This window comes from Odocoileus virginianus, chromosome 24, assembly GCF_023699985.2.
Source record: "Odocoileus virginianus isolate 20LAN1187 ecotype Illinois chromosome 24, Ovbor_1.2, whole genome shotgun sequence".
In the NCBI taxonomy this organism is placed as follows: domain Eukaryota; kingdom Metazoa; phylum Chordata; class Mammalia; order Artiodactyla; family Cervidae; genus Odocoileus; species Odocoileus virginianus.
In genome coordinates this window covers 21,381,905-21,399,441 of record NC_069697.1, presented here as the reverse complement: position 1 = coordinate 21,399,441, position 17,537 = coordinate 21,381,905, and the positions used below count along the sequence as shown (strand labels likewise).

At 39.3% G+C, this 17,537-nt stretch overlaps 1 protein-coding gene across 5 annotated transcripts in view; it reads right to left on the bottom strand.

The window, feature by feature from the left end:
• Positions 1 to 1,105: 1,105 nt before the first annotated feature.
• The window catches only part of SOCS2 (suppressor of cytokine signaling 2), a 65,571-nt gene continuing 49,139 nt past the window's right edge, over positions 1,106 to 17,537 (bottom strand). For all 5 annotated transcript variants that reach the window (XM_070454323.1, XM_070454321.1, XM_070454322.1 and 2 more), the window contains 2 exons: positions 3,036 to 3,104; positions 1,106 to 2,719 (listed from right to left, as the gene is read on the bottom strand). In XM_070454323.1, the coding sequence (XP_070310424.1) occupies positions 2,585 to 2,719; positions 3,036 to 3,104 (204 nt within the window). In that variant the 3' untranslated portion in view covers positions 1,106 to 2,584. The remainder of the gene's footprint in view (positions 2,720 to 3,035; positions 3,105 to 17,537) is intronic.

Sequence of the window (17,537 nt, the reverse complement as noted above, 5' to 3'; positions counted from 1 at the left end):
TTAACCTTAACTATGGGTTGCTAGTCCTGGAAGGTGTGCTAGAGTTGAGTCCTGACACTAGGCAGGATTCTTTGCAGGGAAGGGAAGGGGGATATTTTAGGAAAAGAAGAAAGCATACACTGAAAATTGAAGCTTCAGAAAACATGGCCCTTTTGGGGGGAAATGCTCATGGTCCAGTCTGGTTGGAAGCTGAGGGATGGAGTGTGTGAGGACCCACTGGGGCATCAGGCTGAGAGAGCCGTTCACCAAGGGCCTTGTTCACCAGAACCTCAACTTTTAGGTGGTGGGAGGTGACATTGATGGGGGAAATTATTTACATGGAAAAGCAGACATTTCTGTGGCTACCTTTTGTTTGTGATATTCATTCTGTGCTTTGGAAGGAATCAAACTCCTATTCTTATCTGTCACCTTTTACAACACCATCCCAAGGTCACTTTATGAACTTTGCTTAATTCCACTTGAAGCACCCATGCACCAGACAGTGACCTCCACCTCCCACCTACTGCAGGTACGAGTGTGGTCATCAGGCCTGGGGTGGCCCATGAGCCAGAAGATAGAGCTGCTAACCAGCACCTCACCACCCTGCATATAGGCAATATTGTTACATTGAACCAATACAGCTTGCGGGCAACTGGGAAACACTACCCAGCGTAAAGTAAACCATTACCTGATGATTGAAAAGCCAAGCCTTCCTTAGAGACTCATTCTTTCAGGGGTGTATCAGAAGGAAACTGTCTGCATCCTTCCCATGTTCCTCTTCTTAAAATGTTAACAGCAAGTATAGAGCACTTAGGTAAATATGTTTGGATCTGGCTGCTAAGCACTGTTTTTCTGAAAATTGCCCCTCCTCCTCATCCTTATAGATGTCAAATATGGATTGGACCAGGATCAGCATCCAATACCAGCTGGACTTAACTCAATTCTCTTGAAGGAATTTGAAATATGATGAAATAAGTGTTTTTAGCTGCAATCAAGCTGTTCTCTTGAATGGAAGAGGGGTCAATTTAGCTGCTTTTGATGGTAGCCATTATTCACCATGATGAATAACAAGGCAGAGAAAGCTGGTGTGCGGCAAGGAAGATAAATGATACCAGCGGCAAGGGGATACAGACTCAAGATATGGTGTATTAGGGTAGACCAACTACTGTAAGAAACGATCCCAAATCTCAGTGACCTCACACAATACAAGTTTATCTCTTGCACACACAAAGTCCAATACTAATGGTTGGGCGGCTCCCCCATGCAGCTCTCTCCAAGTGGTGACTCAGGGACCCAGAATCCTTTCATATCATCTCATGTCTCTACAGTATTCTGATTTCAAGATCCCCTGGGCATCATCCCACCCCATCCCAGCACACGGGACATTTTGTATCCAGGACTAGAAGAGGCATACATCATTTCTTCCCACAGTCTACTGGCAGAACTCAGTCATATGGTTCTACCTAGAGGCAAGTAGGGCTAGGAAATACAGCTTCACTGAGTGTCTATGAAGAAGATCAGAACCAGATATTGCTGAACCCTAGAAGGATCTGCCGTATGTGGGGAAAGAACCACATGGCTTCTTCCCACAGCACCTCAATGTTGCCTTACTTAAGACTCGGTCAAACCCAGTATCCTTACTCAAGCTAGCTCAAGCAGGTTTCTACTATTTGCAAACCCAAGGAAAAGACTAGCAAATCATTAAAACACTTTTCAGATTATAAAGCATTTTGACTGCTCGCATTCACATTTAATTTTGACATCAAGCCTGTGACATGAGCTTGAGCAAACTCCAGGAGAGAGTGAAGGACAGGGAAGCCTGACGTGCTGCAGCCCATGGGGTCGCAAAGAGCTGGCCACGACTTGGTGACTGAACACAACAAGAAGCCTGTGAGATAGATATAATTATCAGCCTCCTTTTGTTGAGGAAGAAACAGAATCTCCCAGAAACTGTATCAATTGTTCAAGCCCATCACAGCAACTACAGCCAGGGCTGGAATTAACTATTTCAACTCCAAAACTGAGTTCTTTTTTCAACTTCATAGTGTGTAAGAACATCTGGCAGCAGGGAAATTATGCTTCTAGTCCCTTCCTGTGAGTGGTTTTATCAGATTACTTGCCCTCTGGAGGAAGAGCAAATGACAGCACAAAGCCACAAGCCTTTCTCAGGAAGAAAGGTGGATGGGACTGAAATGGAGGGTGCAGAGACGAAAATCCAGCCACACCAGACTCTTCATATTCTTCTTCCCAGATGGGCAGAGGCTGTACTTGGAATTCAGAAAGAAAATCTGATCAAAGCCAAAAGGACAGGGATCCTTGTTCTCCAGAGGCCTGTGTTTTGTATTTGACATTGAACCACTCCAGTCTATGACACAAAAAGTCTATTGAAAACCCTGAAGGAAAGGAAGACAAATGGCCAAGACCTTGAGTCTCGGCACCAAGATGAAAGGCATCGGGTCCTCCGAGGCTGGGGGAGAAGGACGAGCATGGAGAATTGTAAAGCCACCTTTGTGCACAACAAATGATGAGACAGCTCTGGAACGATAGCGAACAGCTGCTCTGCTTCCTCAGCACTAACAGCTGCCGCCTCTGCTGGGCTTTCTCACTACTGGCTCCTATGACATCCAGCCTCACAGAACTGACGATCAAGGTCTTCCTGAATCGCAGTGAAGCCAGGGCCAGAGGGAAAGGGCTTTGACTGCTTCTGGAGCACGAGGGGGAAATGCCCGGTAGGAACAACCTTGGCAAAATGAAGGTAACAAAGCACAAAAAGACAACTGTTAAGAGGACACAGATTGTGCTCTGAAGGCAGCAGTTCTCATACGTCTTTATAGAGATTTCGACTGGACCCAGGCAAAAAGGACAATGTAGCACTTTTTAAAAAAAAATTACATTCCACTTGAAAGACTGTCATTTATTGCAAGATTACTTCCTTAACTTGTTTTGATGTTAAGATGTCCTTTTATGAAGTGACAATGATAGAAAATAGTGGAATTTTTTTTCAAATATATACTCCTGGCAAAATAAAATGTTGGCAACGTGATTTTAGTCCTTACCTTTTTTGTTTTCTCTCTCAGTGGTCCATGAAATTGAAAAGCCTGGTACCCACTCATAAGTCTGAAGCTCTATACAAATCATTCACATAGAAATAAAAAAAGAAAAGAAAACTTAGAAAACACTCACACATATCAAGGATAAATCACACAGATTTCAAGGACAAATCCATGCTTAGAAGTGGAATAAATAATAATGCCTTTGAGGAAAGTTGTAACACCAAACAGAAAAGAATTAGTTTCTATCAGCCTTAGGAATCTGAATTCCTAACGCCTCCTAAAGTCATATCATTACTCAGAATTATCTCTAAGATGGCAAACACAACCGATGTGAAAAACTAGGGACTATTCAGATTTTCAGAATGGATTACAAAACACTAGCCGGGAGCCAGCTGCAAAGATTTTGACAACAGAACTATTTCCAATGTTCACAAGGGTACTTAGGAGACCTAACAACAGCACTTGTTTTGCAAAAGTGTAAAAATGGAGTGAAAGAATAAGACGAAAAAATACTGCAAATGTGCCATGTAACTCTTGGAACGGAAGCTGTAAATTTTTCTATACAAAGGGGACTACCTCTACCCACCACCTGCTTATATTCTAGGATTCAGATATTTGACAAAATGACACAGTTTGGGAAACTAAAAAGGCTTGGGTTAAAGTGCAGAAGAACAGGAATGAAAGAGCAAGGCATGTTTTCCTTCATTGGTTTTCCTTGCATTTCAGATACCCATGCAACAATTTAATTGCCAATTGTGTCCTGACTTGCAATAACTGAAAGAAACATAGCTGGGATAATAAAGAGAAAAAGAATTGTGAATGAAATATTGAGATATTCACATTCCATGAAAATTGTAGCAGTCGTTCCCTTGCCTTTTGTTTTTAACATTCCAATGGAAAGGGAAATGATCGAGGAGTGTTTGGAGAAAGGAAGCAACATTTTTAAAACACCTGCCATGGACTAGACACTGTGCTTGGAATTCTCTCTATATTAGCTCATACATTTCTATTTTAAAAAAGATTTTTGGATGTGGACCATTTTTAAAGTCTTTACTGAATTTGTTACAACATTGCTACTGTTTTATGTTTTGGTTTTTTGACCCCCAGGCATGTGGGATCTGATCTCTCCAACCAGGAATTGAACCCTCACCCCCTGTGTTGGAAGGTGAAGTCTTAACCACTGGACTGCCAGGGAAATCCTGATCTTATAAACTTTTAATAAGAACATTCTGAGGTATTATCGCCCCATTTTTCAGATGAGAACACTAAGGTTCAATGACAATAAGATGCTCACCCAGAGGTCAATTGCTAAATGTCAGAGTCAAACATATGTTTTCCCCACTACTCTTGGTATCCAGTTACTCTCTCTGCCTAGACACTGAATGAATGGCTACAGAACTTGAGAGGGAAACAACTCTTTCTCCCAGAATTCCTCCTCCCACTGTTGCCCCCTTCATCACCTGAAGTATCCATTCCATATGCCTGGGTCGGCCCCACCTACTGCCAAACTGCTGATTAGCTCATACTAAAATTAATTTACTTGTCCTTTCTGATCAGCCCAGAAAGTCTCTTCTGTTGCCAAGTTAAAAGGGAATTTATCTGATCAAAAACACATAGTTATCAACTAACAGAAAACGACAAAAGAACAAGTCCTAGGAAGGGTAGAAGTAATGGTCCAGTTTTTATTAACAATCTCCTTCTGATTCTACTGATGGAAATCTCATTTCTACTAACAAGAGAGCTTAGTAGGAATCTGGTGGAGTCTTCCCACTTCCACTATCCAAAATGCATTCCTTTAATAGTAATTACCAGTTCAAAAATGTGATGGTTTGAAAAACTATGTACATATTCCCTTTAAAATGGTCACAAAGACATAAAAAGAAAGGGCCTTACTGTACTGGGTTGAAAAACCACCCCATATAATGTCTCCCAGAAACCTGTCAATATTTGGAAATAGGGTCTTGGCTAAAATCAGATCATTACGGGTCCTAATCCAGTGACTGGTATCCTTATAAGAAGGAAATTTGTACACAGACATACACAAAATGAAGATGGCCTTGTGATGATGGAGGCAGACCATGGAATGATGCAGCTACAAGCCAAGGAACATCAAGAATCACAGACAACCACCAGAAACTAGAAAATGCAATAAAGGATTCTCCTCTAGAGACTTCAGAGAGAGCATGGCCCTGCCAACACCTTGATTTTGGATTTCTAGCCTCCAGAATTGCAAGAGAATAAATTTCCCTTATTTTAAGCCACTCCATTTGTGGTATTTTGTTACAGCAGCCTGGGAAACTAACACACTTAGCACATTCCTTCAATAAGAGAGTCTTAACTATTGTAAAATGCCTAATTCTGTCCAAATTCATGTTAATGCAACTCCAATCAAATACCTAAAATCCCCCATCCTAACCAGAATCTCAATAGAACTGGCAGAAGGGGCAATTTAACAAAATGACTCTTCATGATATCTGAAGGGTGTTGGGTCCTAGCAAGGTGGTGAATGACCAGGCTTGCATTCATGGGGCAGGAAAAGGAAAGAAAATGAGCTGAACTCTTGATTTGTGGAACTGGAAAAAAAATTAAGCCTGGTGAAACATAAGGAAGAAATAATAATGGTAGGGACAGAAATAAAATAGAGAACATGAATAAATAAACTATAGATTATTTGAAAAGATGAACAAAATAGCTGCAAGTCTAATGAAACTGATACAGTAAAACACAGAATGATCCATGGGATTTTACACTGAATGTACATTTTAAGCACATGCAACAACCGATTCATATTTTATAAGGATGTACACATTATTCAAGGAATTTCCCTGCAGCTCGTACGATAAAGAATCTGCTTGCAATGCAGGAGACCCAGGTTCAATCCCTGGGTCAGGAAGATCCTCTGGAGAAGGGAATGGCAACCCACTCCAGCATTCTTGCCTGGAGAATCCCAGGGACAGAGGAGCCTGGTGGGCTACAGTCCATGGGCTTGCAGAGTTGGACACTACTGAGCGACTAAGCACACACATTATTCAAGGACCTATATAAAGCACATTTTAATAGGTGGGCTCTATGTTACATACAAAACAGGAGTGGGATCAATGATGAAAATAACAAGAATAAACAAAGAAAAGGGTCTTGCTATGTATCAGTTCAGTTCAGCCACTCTATGTATACACTGCTATATTCAAGATGGATAACTGATGGGGATCTACTTATAGCACATGGAACTCTGTTCAATGTGTGTGGCATCCTGGATGGGAGGGCAACTGGGGGGAGAATGGATACATATATATGTAAGTCTGCGTCCCTTTGCTGTCTGCCTGAAATTATTAAAACATTGTTAATCAGCTATAAAAAAATAAATGTTTGTTTCATGAACATAAAAAGAAAGAAAAGGGTCATGCATGGATGTATGGACACAGAATTCTGTGGTATCAGATACAATGAGCATAGGAGGAGTCACTGAATAATTTGTATGAGAACAATTTAGGGAAAAATATAATAAATTTAAAGTTGTAATTTTTTTCACACAGATTTTTTAAAATTTGATGTTAAAAATGAAACCAATAGCTAAACAAATATATGATTCTCTATCTTATCTTGATTTTGGGAAGCACTTTGCAAGCATAAATGCAATGGGGAAAAAAAAGAAAGGAAAAAATGGATGCTTTGACTCCATTAAAGTGAAACTTTAAAAAAATAAAATCTTTCTCTTCATCAAGGAGTCATTTAAAAAATTAGATACAAAAAGCAAATAGGAAAGAATGTTCACAACAAAAACTACAAAAGAAACATACCTACTAGGTATTAAACATTTATGTAAATAAAAAAGAAAACATAAAAATAGACCTTATTAAAAGCTGGGGGGGAAAAAAAAACTTTTTAACAACCCAGAAAGAAAATGTAATTGGCTAATAAATATGGAAAAATATTCAACCTCAGTAGTAATATAAAAATGCATATTTAGACTGAAATTTTCCATCTACCAAATTAGCAGGCTAGCACTCCTCTTGGGAATATAAACTGGTCTCCCTTCCTGGAAAGTAGTTTTATAGTACATGTCAAGATACTTTTAAATTTTCATATATTTTGACTCAGTAACTCTGCTCCTAAGCATCTGTCTTCGGGGGAAAATCTACACATTCATCAAAATGGGAATATTAAATTTAGTACATCCATACTGTGACAGTAAAGCTTGTGAGGATATAGTCTCTCAGAATCCCCAGACTCTACTACACAGTAGGAAACTCAATAAATGTTTGTTAAATGGCTCTGGAATTCTACGTGGCAGTTAAACAAAGAATGAGTTCAAATTATATGTGGAAAGGTCTCCTAGACATGCCGTTAAAGAAAACAAGGTGAAAATCAGGACATACAGGATGACCCCACCGATGCAAAACTAAACTAGCAACAAAACAAACAAAAAAATCCCTCTTTTTCCCTTTCTTTTTCCCTCTCCCTCCCTCCTTCTCTCCTTCCTTTCTTCTCTCTTTCAATCCATAGGCAAGTACACGAAAACGCAAGTACATACCAAGCTTATAGGAATGATTACATTTGAGGAGATGGAGATGGGCAGGGAGAACACCTCTGAAGGGAGGCTGAATGGTTTTAGATATAAATACTCTCAGATTAATTACCTACTTTAAAAATAAAATGTGTTTCCTAAAGGATGCATATGCAAAGATGTTTATAATAGCATCATTTGTAATAATGAAAGGTTGAAAATAACTCCTTAGGATAAAAGATATTTGTTAACCACAAAACATTATGTAGGTATAAGCTGTATTTTTGAAGAAGAATTGCCAGGAAATGACATGGTATATTATTAAGTGAAGAACAAGAAAGATTTAATAAAAACAAAGAAAAAAAATATATATATATATAGGCTAATCTTATAAGAACCACTAGAGAAAATTCTTCAAGCTGAAAGCAAGTGACCATTGAGAATACTTTGATCCCACACAAAAAGCAAAGAGCACTGGGAGAGGTAATTATATCAGTAATTACATGAAAGGATGAATGCATATTTCTTCCCCTATTTGAAAAGCAATTGTATAAAGCAATATGTACAGAATTGTATTGCTGGGCATTCAACATATAGAAGCATAGTATACTTGACAATAAGAGCACAAAGCCTGCTGAAATTCAGAACAGCTAACCCTAAACCTGCTAACACTGCCTTTCAAAGAAAAAAAAAAAATGAAAGAGTTGTTGCCAGTGTTTTGCCCTAGTTGCTTTTGTCTCCTGTTTGACCCTGTTATTTCCCTATGTGCGTGGGAACTTGAGAACTATGAGTAAAAAACTCTTTTCAATGGCAATCATCTCCTGATCAAATGGCCTCACCACACCTGAATAATAATAAAAGCTATGTTTTAAAACAAATAGTAATTTTAAAACTATCCATAGAAAAACCTCAGGCACAGATTGCATCACTGGTGAATTCTACAGATATTTAAAGACGAAATGACACCAATTCTCCACAACTCTTTCCAAAAAATAGGAAGAGGAGGAAAACTTCCCAATTCATTCTATGAGGCCAGTTCGACCATGAAACTAAAACCAGAAAACTTTGCAAATGCTTCTGTTATATAATTTTGACTTAAAACATCTGCTAAATTCCAAGTTCCTATAAAAGATTCTGTGTCTATAATAAACTTTCCTATATCTCTCCTTGCTATTTTTATAGACTCTGTTAATAAAAGGAAAAGGCATGTAGAGCGAACACAGAAATGGTTGTGACAATTTCATTTTGCTTTTTCATTCTTCAAATGCCATCATACAATTTGTTTTCCTGTGCAAGCATTACACAAATACAATTGCTTTAAGGAATACTAAAACAGCATTTTACGGGATTTGAAGTATTGAACAGAATCAGTGTGGTAGCGCAGAACTCTTTTCCTAACATAAGAATCTCAGAAGTTAATAACTATGTTGATTTCTAGGTCCTCGAGTGTTTGAAAAATAAAACTGAAGTTTGAGATTTTTTTTTTAAAAAGGAAGTTACAAAAGAAGAAAACTACAGACCAATATTCCTTATGAGCACAGGTGCAAAAATGCATGAAAGCATTTGACAAAATCCAAAGCTTCTTCACTAATCAAAAAAATAAAAACTCCACAAACTAGGAATAGAAAGAAGTTTTCTTAATCTGAGAAAAGTCATCTATGAAAAACTCACAGGTAACATCATACTTAATGATGAAAGACTGAATGCTTTCTCCCTAAGACTAAGAACAAGATAAGGATATTCACTTTCACCACTTGTATTCAACACCATATTATAGTGAATTAGGCAAATAAAAGGAACTAAGATGGGAAAGGAAGTAAAACTGCCTTTATTTACAGATGACATGATCTTGTATATAGAAAAAGGAAGAAGGAAACCACTAACCAAAAAATAAATAAATAAATAAAACACTATTAGAACTAAAAAAATGAGTTAGGCAAGCTTGTAAGAGATAAGATCAATATATAAAAGTCAACTGTGTTTCTATACACTTGCAATAGGCACTCTGAAGATGAAGTTAAGAAAACAATTTCACTTTTATTAATAAATTTGAGAAAAGAAGCACAAAGTGTATACACTGAAAATTACAAAATACTACTGAAAGAAATTAAAGAAGATCTAAATAAATGGAAAGACATGCCATGTTTGCTGACCAAGAGACTTAATATTGTTAGGATGGCAATACTCTATCAATAAGTCCACAGATTCAACACAATCTGTCAAAACCCTAGTTGGCTTCTTTGTAGAAACTAACAAGTTGATCTTAAAATTCATATGAAAATTCAAGAGATCCAGAATAGCCAAAACAATCTTGAAATAGAAGAATAACTCACACTTCCCAATTATAAAATTTAGTACAAAGCTACAGTAAGCATGACAGTGTGGTATTGGCACAAGACAGACATACAGATCAACAGAATTGAGAGTTAGAAATAAATCCTCACATTTATAGTCAACTGATTTTCAACAAGTGCCCAAATGATTGAATGGAAAGAATAATTTCTTCAACAAATGGTACTGGGAACAACTAGATGTCCACATGAATGAAGTAAGACTTCTATTTTATATCACTTACAAAAATTAACTGAAATGGATCAAAAATCTCTTAAATGTAAAAGCCAAAACTACAAAACCTTTAGAATAAAATGTAGGTGGAAATCTTCATGATCATAGATTAAGCAATGATTTCTTAGATATGACACCAAAAAACACAGTGACCCCATGGACTGCAGCCTGCCAGGCTCCTCTGTCCATGGATTTTCCAGGCAAGAATACTGGAGTGAGTTGCCATTTCCTTCTCCAGGGGGTCTTCCCAACCCAGGTATCAAACATGGGTCTCCCACATTGCAGGCAGACTCTTTACTATCTTTTACCATTTGGGGCCACCAGGGAATCCACAAACACAACAACAAAAGTAAAAACAGATAAACTGAATTTCATCAAAATTTACAACTATTATTTCATAGGACACTATCAAGAAAGTGGAAAGACAACTCAGAGAATGGGAAAAAATACTTGCAACTCATATATTTGAAAAAGGAATTCTATTTGAAATATATGAAAAACTTTTACAACTCAATAATAAAAACACAAAAAACAGCAATTACAAAATAAGCCAAGAATATGAATAGGCATTTCTCCAAAGAAGATATATAAATGGTCAAAAAACACATAAAAAGATGTTCAACTTGATCAGCCATCAAGGAAACATATATCAAAACTACAATGAGATAGCACTTCAAATCCACCAAGACAGCTATTATTAGAAAAGCAGATAATAATAAGTGTGGGTGAGGATGTGGAGAATTTGAAACTGATAGGATAGTTCACTGGTAAGAATGTAAAATGATGCAGCTGCTTTGGAAAAATTCTACAAGTTCCTAAAATGTTAAACACTGAACATAGTTACCATCTGACTCAGGCATTCTACTCCTAATATTCAAGAGAAATGAGCATGTGTATGTCCACATGAAAAGATGTACATGAATGTTCATAGCAGCATTATTCACAACAGCCAAAAAGTAGAAACAACCCAAATGTCCATCAACTGATGGCCAGATAAATAAAATGTAGTATATTCACACAATGGAATATTATTCAATAGTAAAAAGGAATGAAGTATTAATATATCCTATAACATGGGCTTCCCTGGTAGCTCAGTCAGTAAAGAATCTGCCTGCAGTGTAGGAGACCTGGGTTCAATCCCTGGGTTAGGAAGATCCCATGGAGAAGGAAATGGCAACCCACTCCAGTATTCTTGCCTGAAAATCCTATGGACAGAGGAACCTGGTGGGCTACAGTCCATGGAGTCACAAGAATCAGACACAACTTAGCGACTAAACCACATAACCTGGATGAATATTGAAAACACTCCAAGAGGGAAAAGCCAGGCACAAAGAGCTACAGAACTGGATATTGCATAACTCCATGTGCATGAAACACCCAGAATAGGCAAATCTAAACAGGCAACACATAGATAAATAGTCCTCTAGGAATAGCAAGATTTAGCAAAGCCAGTAAAGGTATGTTTGCATTCAACAGAGATTAGCATTCCTTCAGAAGCCTTCAGGGAGCACATTGTTCAGACAAAATGGCAGCTGTGGAATTAACAAAAAGAGCCTCATTTTAAATACTCCTTATGCTCTATGCTCAATCATGTCCAACTCTGCGACCCCATGCACTGTAGCTCACCAGGCTCCTCTGCCCATGGGGTTTTCCAGGCAAGAATACTGGAGTGGGTTGCTGTTTCCTTCTCCAGGGGATCTTCCCAACTCAGGGATTGAACTTGCATCTTCAGCCCTGAGGCAGATTCTTTACCACTGAGCCACTTGGGACCATCTAGGAAGACCTAAGCAATGATCTCAAACAGGAAACAGCCAAGTCTTAGAACAGTTTAAGAGCTGGACTAAGTATTCACTGTGGCATCCATTCTGCATCCTCTCATTTCTACTGTTCCTTTCATCAGGACTTCTCATACACAGCACCCTATATTTTGGGGGCTTTTTAAAAATAGTAAAATAAGATTGCACCACTGACTCTGTTAGTTTCATTATTGAGTGATTTCAGATACAGGGTTTGATGTCGGTGCAGTTGAAGACAGCAAAGCAACTGATCACCCATGGACCAAATCGTAATGATATGGCATTCTTTCCCATCAAGAAAGCTTCACAGTGCTGAATCCTGAATTTGACACTCTTAGTTAAACTTGGGACTTGGTTAAAGATTAAACAATCAAAGTTTTATTTCAACCACATAAACAAAAAACTAAAATATAAGTGAAGACACACTGACAAAGCAGAGATTTGGTTTTCTGTGACTGAGTAATGGAAACTCTTTTTTTTTTTTTAGCATCCTATTCTGCATGTGTGTGTGAGAGAGAGACATCAACAAAAAATAAATAAGAGAACTGGTAAGAATACATGAGTCATGGAAAAGGTTTAAAATCATTTGGCTTCCCCGGAAGACAGCCAGATTATCGGTGAGTGACTCAGCATGGGAAATAGCCAGTAAGAGCAAGCTGATCAGTGAAGGGATCTGAAAGAGACATCACAGGTGGGGGGAAAAGTGGGACCTTCCTTGTTGCTGAGAGTCTTAAAAAGATTATCTCAGGGGATTAGTGAAGGGCTAGGCTCCAACCTGCCTGTACTAAAAGCAGATCATAAGGTATAGATGAAAAGAACAATAAGAAGCATCAGCCACTATGACTCCTCAGCCAACGAGATCCTTTCCAGCAATTCTTACTGGAGCTTGGTTCAGGTTCTATCTTTCATATGGAATCAAAGCCAACTTTACATACTCAGTTTCTGTTAAAGCTTTGCCCCCACTTAGTTGATAGCACAGCTTTGTAAGTCCTGTCAAGATTCTCCAACAATTTCTGATGCCTGCAACATCCACAAGCCCTACACTGTTTTTTATAAAACAAAGCCCTCCAGAGTTTTTGGGTAATGAGTACCTAGAGATTTGTGCCCATATCCCTGTCTAGTACCTTAAATGTCTTCTTATATGTGCACCTGGAGACACCATAAATACTGCTTGTTACTGTTGATTATCCAGCCAGGAGTTAATATCCCAACTGTATTTCAAACTCTAAACAGCAAAGTCATCTGAGGTTATGTGGGACTCCTTTCTAAATAACTCAAATTGAATTTTTAAATCTGCCTAAATCAATTATGTCTCAAACTTCCCATGAAACAATTAGTAAATATCACTTGTTGAATACTTAGGCATTCTGCTAAACATTTATTACTTGTACCACTTTGGGTAAATCATATATTCTCTATGAGCTTTAGTTCATCTGTAAAATGGGGGAAACACTGTCTTCCCCAAGAATCACAAAGTCAGTTGCTGACAGGTAAGTAACTAAGTAGAGGGAGCTAGGTGTAAGCACTGAGTGATTATTAAGTGAGATGTACCTGGTAATCATGAGGGCCTATTCATTAAACTTGCTTCTTACATGGAACTCTGCACAATTTTATGTGCCAGCCTGGATGGGAGAGGGGTTTGGGAAAGAATGGATACATGTATATGTTTGGTTGAGTCCCTTTGCTGTTCACCCGAAACTACTACAACATACTCAGCTATACCCCAATACAAAATAAAAAGTTTAAAGTTTGAAAATAAAATAAAAAATAAACTTGCCTCTTCTTTCCTGTAGGCAGATCCTGCCTTCCTACTTAGAGCAGCAAGAAGTGTGAGACATGCTTTCCTAGGCTCCCTTGCAGCTAGGATACTGGTATACGAGCCAGTCTTGGTCACTGGTGAATTCAGGGGAAGTCAGTTAGGGACTTTTCTTTTTTTAAGTTTTACTTTTACAACAATGGGGAGAGACCAGTGGGAAGACAAGCTTTCTTCTTCTGGACATGTGTGTGTCTTCATGTGACATGAGCACCATTTGGAGGCATTGATAGAAATGAGAGGAACATCACAGCAGACTTGCTGAAGATGTCAGAGGAAAAAGGTGGAAAACATCAGTGGCAGGGGGCAGTAGCCCTTGACAACATTTTTGTGCCACTGTATGAAACCTGGAGCTTCCCTACCTTAACTGAGGTAATAAATACTTGAAGTTATTAGTTGGATTTCTATCACTCACCGTGAAATCATCTCCTCTGCATTATGGCACATTGCCAAGGGGCACTCATCATCTGAAGAAGTCAACCATTGGGACGTCCCTTGTGGCTAAGTGGCTAAGACTCCATGCTCCCAATGCAGGGGGTCCAAGTTCGATCCCTGGTCAGGGAACTAGATCCCACTTGCCACAGCTAAGAGTTTGCATGCCACAACAAAAGATCCCACATGTCTCATTGAAGACTGAGGAACCCATGTGTCACAACTAAGACCCCAGTACAGCCAAATAAATAAATAAAAATAAATAAGGAAGTCGGGCACACTCAGCTTCCACTGGTGGCTGCCAGAGGAGGATTTTTCAAGAAGGGCCAGGAGTCCAGATTTTTTAAATGTTGGCTTAAAGAAATATGTGCATGCCAAACAAAAGACATCTGGAAGCCAAATTCAGCCCACAGACACTGTTTTCAACCCTTGAAGTACCTCTGACAGTTTCTGTGAGTACTGAATTAAATGTGTTTAAAATAAGATCAGTAATAATAGCAAACACTCACATAGCACTTAATATGGGCAAGGCATCATTCATTTTGCTTGCTTTACCAATCAAATACTCATATGTAACCAGGCCTTACAACAACCTTACGGGGAGATGTAACTGCCACTTCCACTTTACAGAAAAGGAAAGTAAGGAAAAGAGAAGTTGAGCAATTTGCTCTGGTCACACAGCCATGATGACGTGCAGCAGGAATGTGAGACTGGGCCTCGGTAATCTGGCTCCAGATTTCACATTTAATCAGAGCACCCTGGAAAGAGTCAGACCTGACTTAGCAACTAAACAACAACAACAGTCAATACGTTCTGCTTGTAAAATATTCCATACAAATTTCTGGCCTGTAATTGATAGTCTATGTAAGTTCCCCAACCCCATCCCCTCCTATGCTTGAGGCAATTTCAGAAATACAATTAGGGATTTTTCTGATGCTAAAGAGGACAGCTTGGCATGTTAGATATTAATGACAGTTGCCATTTCAGTTTGGTGCCTCAAAAGCTGCCATAATATCCAGGCAGGTGATCAATATCATAATAAATGAAATCTATATGGTCTTGGCTGGAAGGTGGAACAGCTGTTATGACATTTGTGCTCAGCTTCTTGGTCACCAAACAACAGGGATGCTTTGAACCTGATGAAATGTTGTATCTTCAGAAAAGACCACCAAATTCTCAAGGTGTCAGCCAACTTCACCAAGGCTCCTAGATAGTGTGGACTGGATGGATGGATGGAGGATGAATTGGCTCCAAAGGTATACACATCTGCATACAGTAGGAGATATTATTTTGACTCTTCCCTTAAAGTCTGTCCCCCCAAGATGGACAGAATCTCAAAGCTAAATTCACTTGGTATGAATTAAAAACCATAGTGTTTAATCAGTCTTAATCAAACATTCCCTAAAAATGGGCTCTTACAGAAGTGATTCCAATGGGAGAAATGCAACTCCAAAAATGTTTATAACACCATTGATGGGGTAGAAGTGAAGGGAGTGTGGGAAAGCCATACGCCTAAATGTCAAGCAATAAAAAAGTGTATTTTGATATATCCATAGGATTGACTATTAGATCACCATTAAAAACGTTGCTTACAAAGAATGCAATAGAAAAATACTTAATATCCAATAATAAATGAGAAAAGGACACAAGTTGTTTATATAGCATATATCAAAACACATCATTTAAATGAATTTTTCTTAAAGAATAAAAAACACTGGAAATGACTCATGTAATACAAGTCTCATATAACAGACAAACCAACAAATATTTATTGGTTAACTACCAAGTACTGTAGATGCAAAATAATGACATAAAACAAAAAAAACTTTCTTCCTGCTTCTAATAGCTTTCAAAATAATCAAGGAGATGAGATGCTCTGTAATAATGACATCATAAAGAAATTTGGCAATGGAAATGGACAATTTATAACAGTTGCTATAATACTCAGAGGAGAGAAAGCTGACCTCTGGCTGTGGTGACCCAGGCAGGCTGTGAAGAGGAGCAGAGTGGGAGTTGAACCAGAGGCTTACCAGGATTTCAGGAGACCAAAGGGCATTCTAAGCAGGGGGTGGGATGCAAAGTTTGGTGGGATGCATCAGTCCATATTGATGAAGATATCGAAACATGCAAGGTATGTTTAATGTGATGCAGTGGAAAGAACCTAGGGCCTGAATTGGGACCCTGGCTCTGTAAATGACTGAAGTTAATCTCTGAGGTCGCAGGTTCTTTACCTGCATGCAGGAACAATAATACATCTCAGAGGATTTCCGTGTAGGTTAGATAAGATCATTTATATAGGATGCCCGGCCCATAGTGGAAAATTGTTAAAGCAAATTCTTTTGCTATCTCTTTCTCTTCTTTTTTCTTTGTTCGTCCACTCACTCACTCATTCAACAAGGGTTGAGCACGCGCAACGTGCCAGCACTGGGCTGGCTATGGCTATTGTTGGTCCGTTCTCATCCAATTCCACTCCACACTCCTTGCTGCTCTGTGCTGTGCCCCAGGAGCCTGAGGTCCTGACCATGCACTGCATCACCCAGGCTCCTGTGCCCTCTGGCTTCCAGCTGGAAACACTGGCAGGAGTTCTGAGGGTGGGAGGAGAAAGAAGTTGGACAATTTATCCTGCTTTCCACTTCCTCCCTGTCTCAACATGGGGGTGGTAGGTGGCTCTTCTTCCTTAACACAGCTCTCAGCTTTTGGGGGACAGCTCCCACCTCCTGCCCCTTCGTGCCAAGCAGTGGGGATGACACTTTCTGGGGCCCCCATCATACCTCGTGGGTTTCCTTCACCCTGAACAGGGTCTGTTTGTTCAATTCCCTTCAGTTAAACTCTTTCGAGTCTGCTGCTTACTGGGACTCTGACTGACATACATGATGAAGAAGGCAGGCAAATCCTTGCCCCTACGTTCTGATAAACAATTGCATAGGCAAAATAGCCGTGGGTACTAAGAAGAAAATAAGGTAATGTGATAAAGAGAGAGGCTACGACAGGGGTGGGGGTGACCTTTGAACACTTAAAGGCTGAGGGGGAGCCCGCAATGCAAAGTTCTGGGAGACCCCTATTTCATGCAGAAGTGCTATGTAAGAGTTTAAAGTGAAGACAAGTATGAGGTGTTGGAATAATGAAAAGAGGCCACTGGGGCTGGAAATCGGTGACCCACAGGAAGAGCGGAGGAAGGATGGTCAGAGAGGCGTAGGGGCCAGTCAGCGCTGGGTGCGGTGGGCTGTGGAAAGGGCCCTGGACTCAGAGACGAGCTGTATTAGGATGTTTTTGGAGGGCTGCAGGTTGGGGAGTAATTTGAGCGATGTTTTGAATCCATAATCCTCCACTGTGTGGGCAATGGATTATGCATCAGGCAAGAGTGGGAGGTTATGGCCATGGAAGAGCTGCTGGCA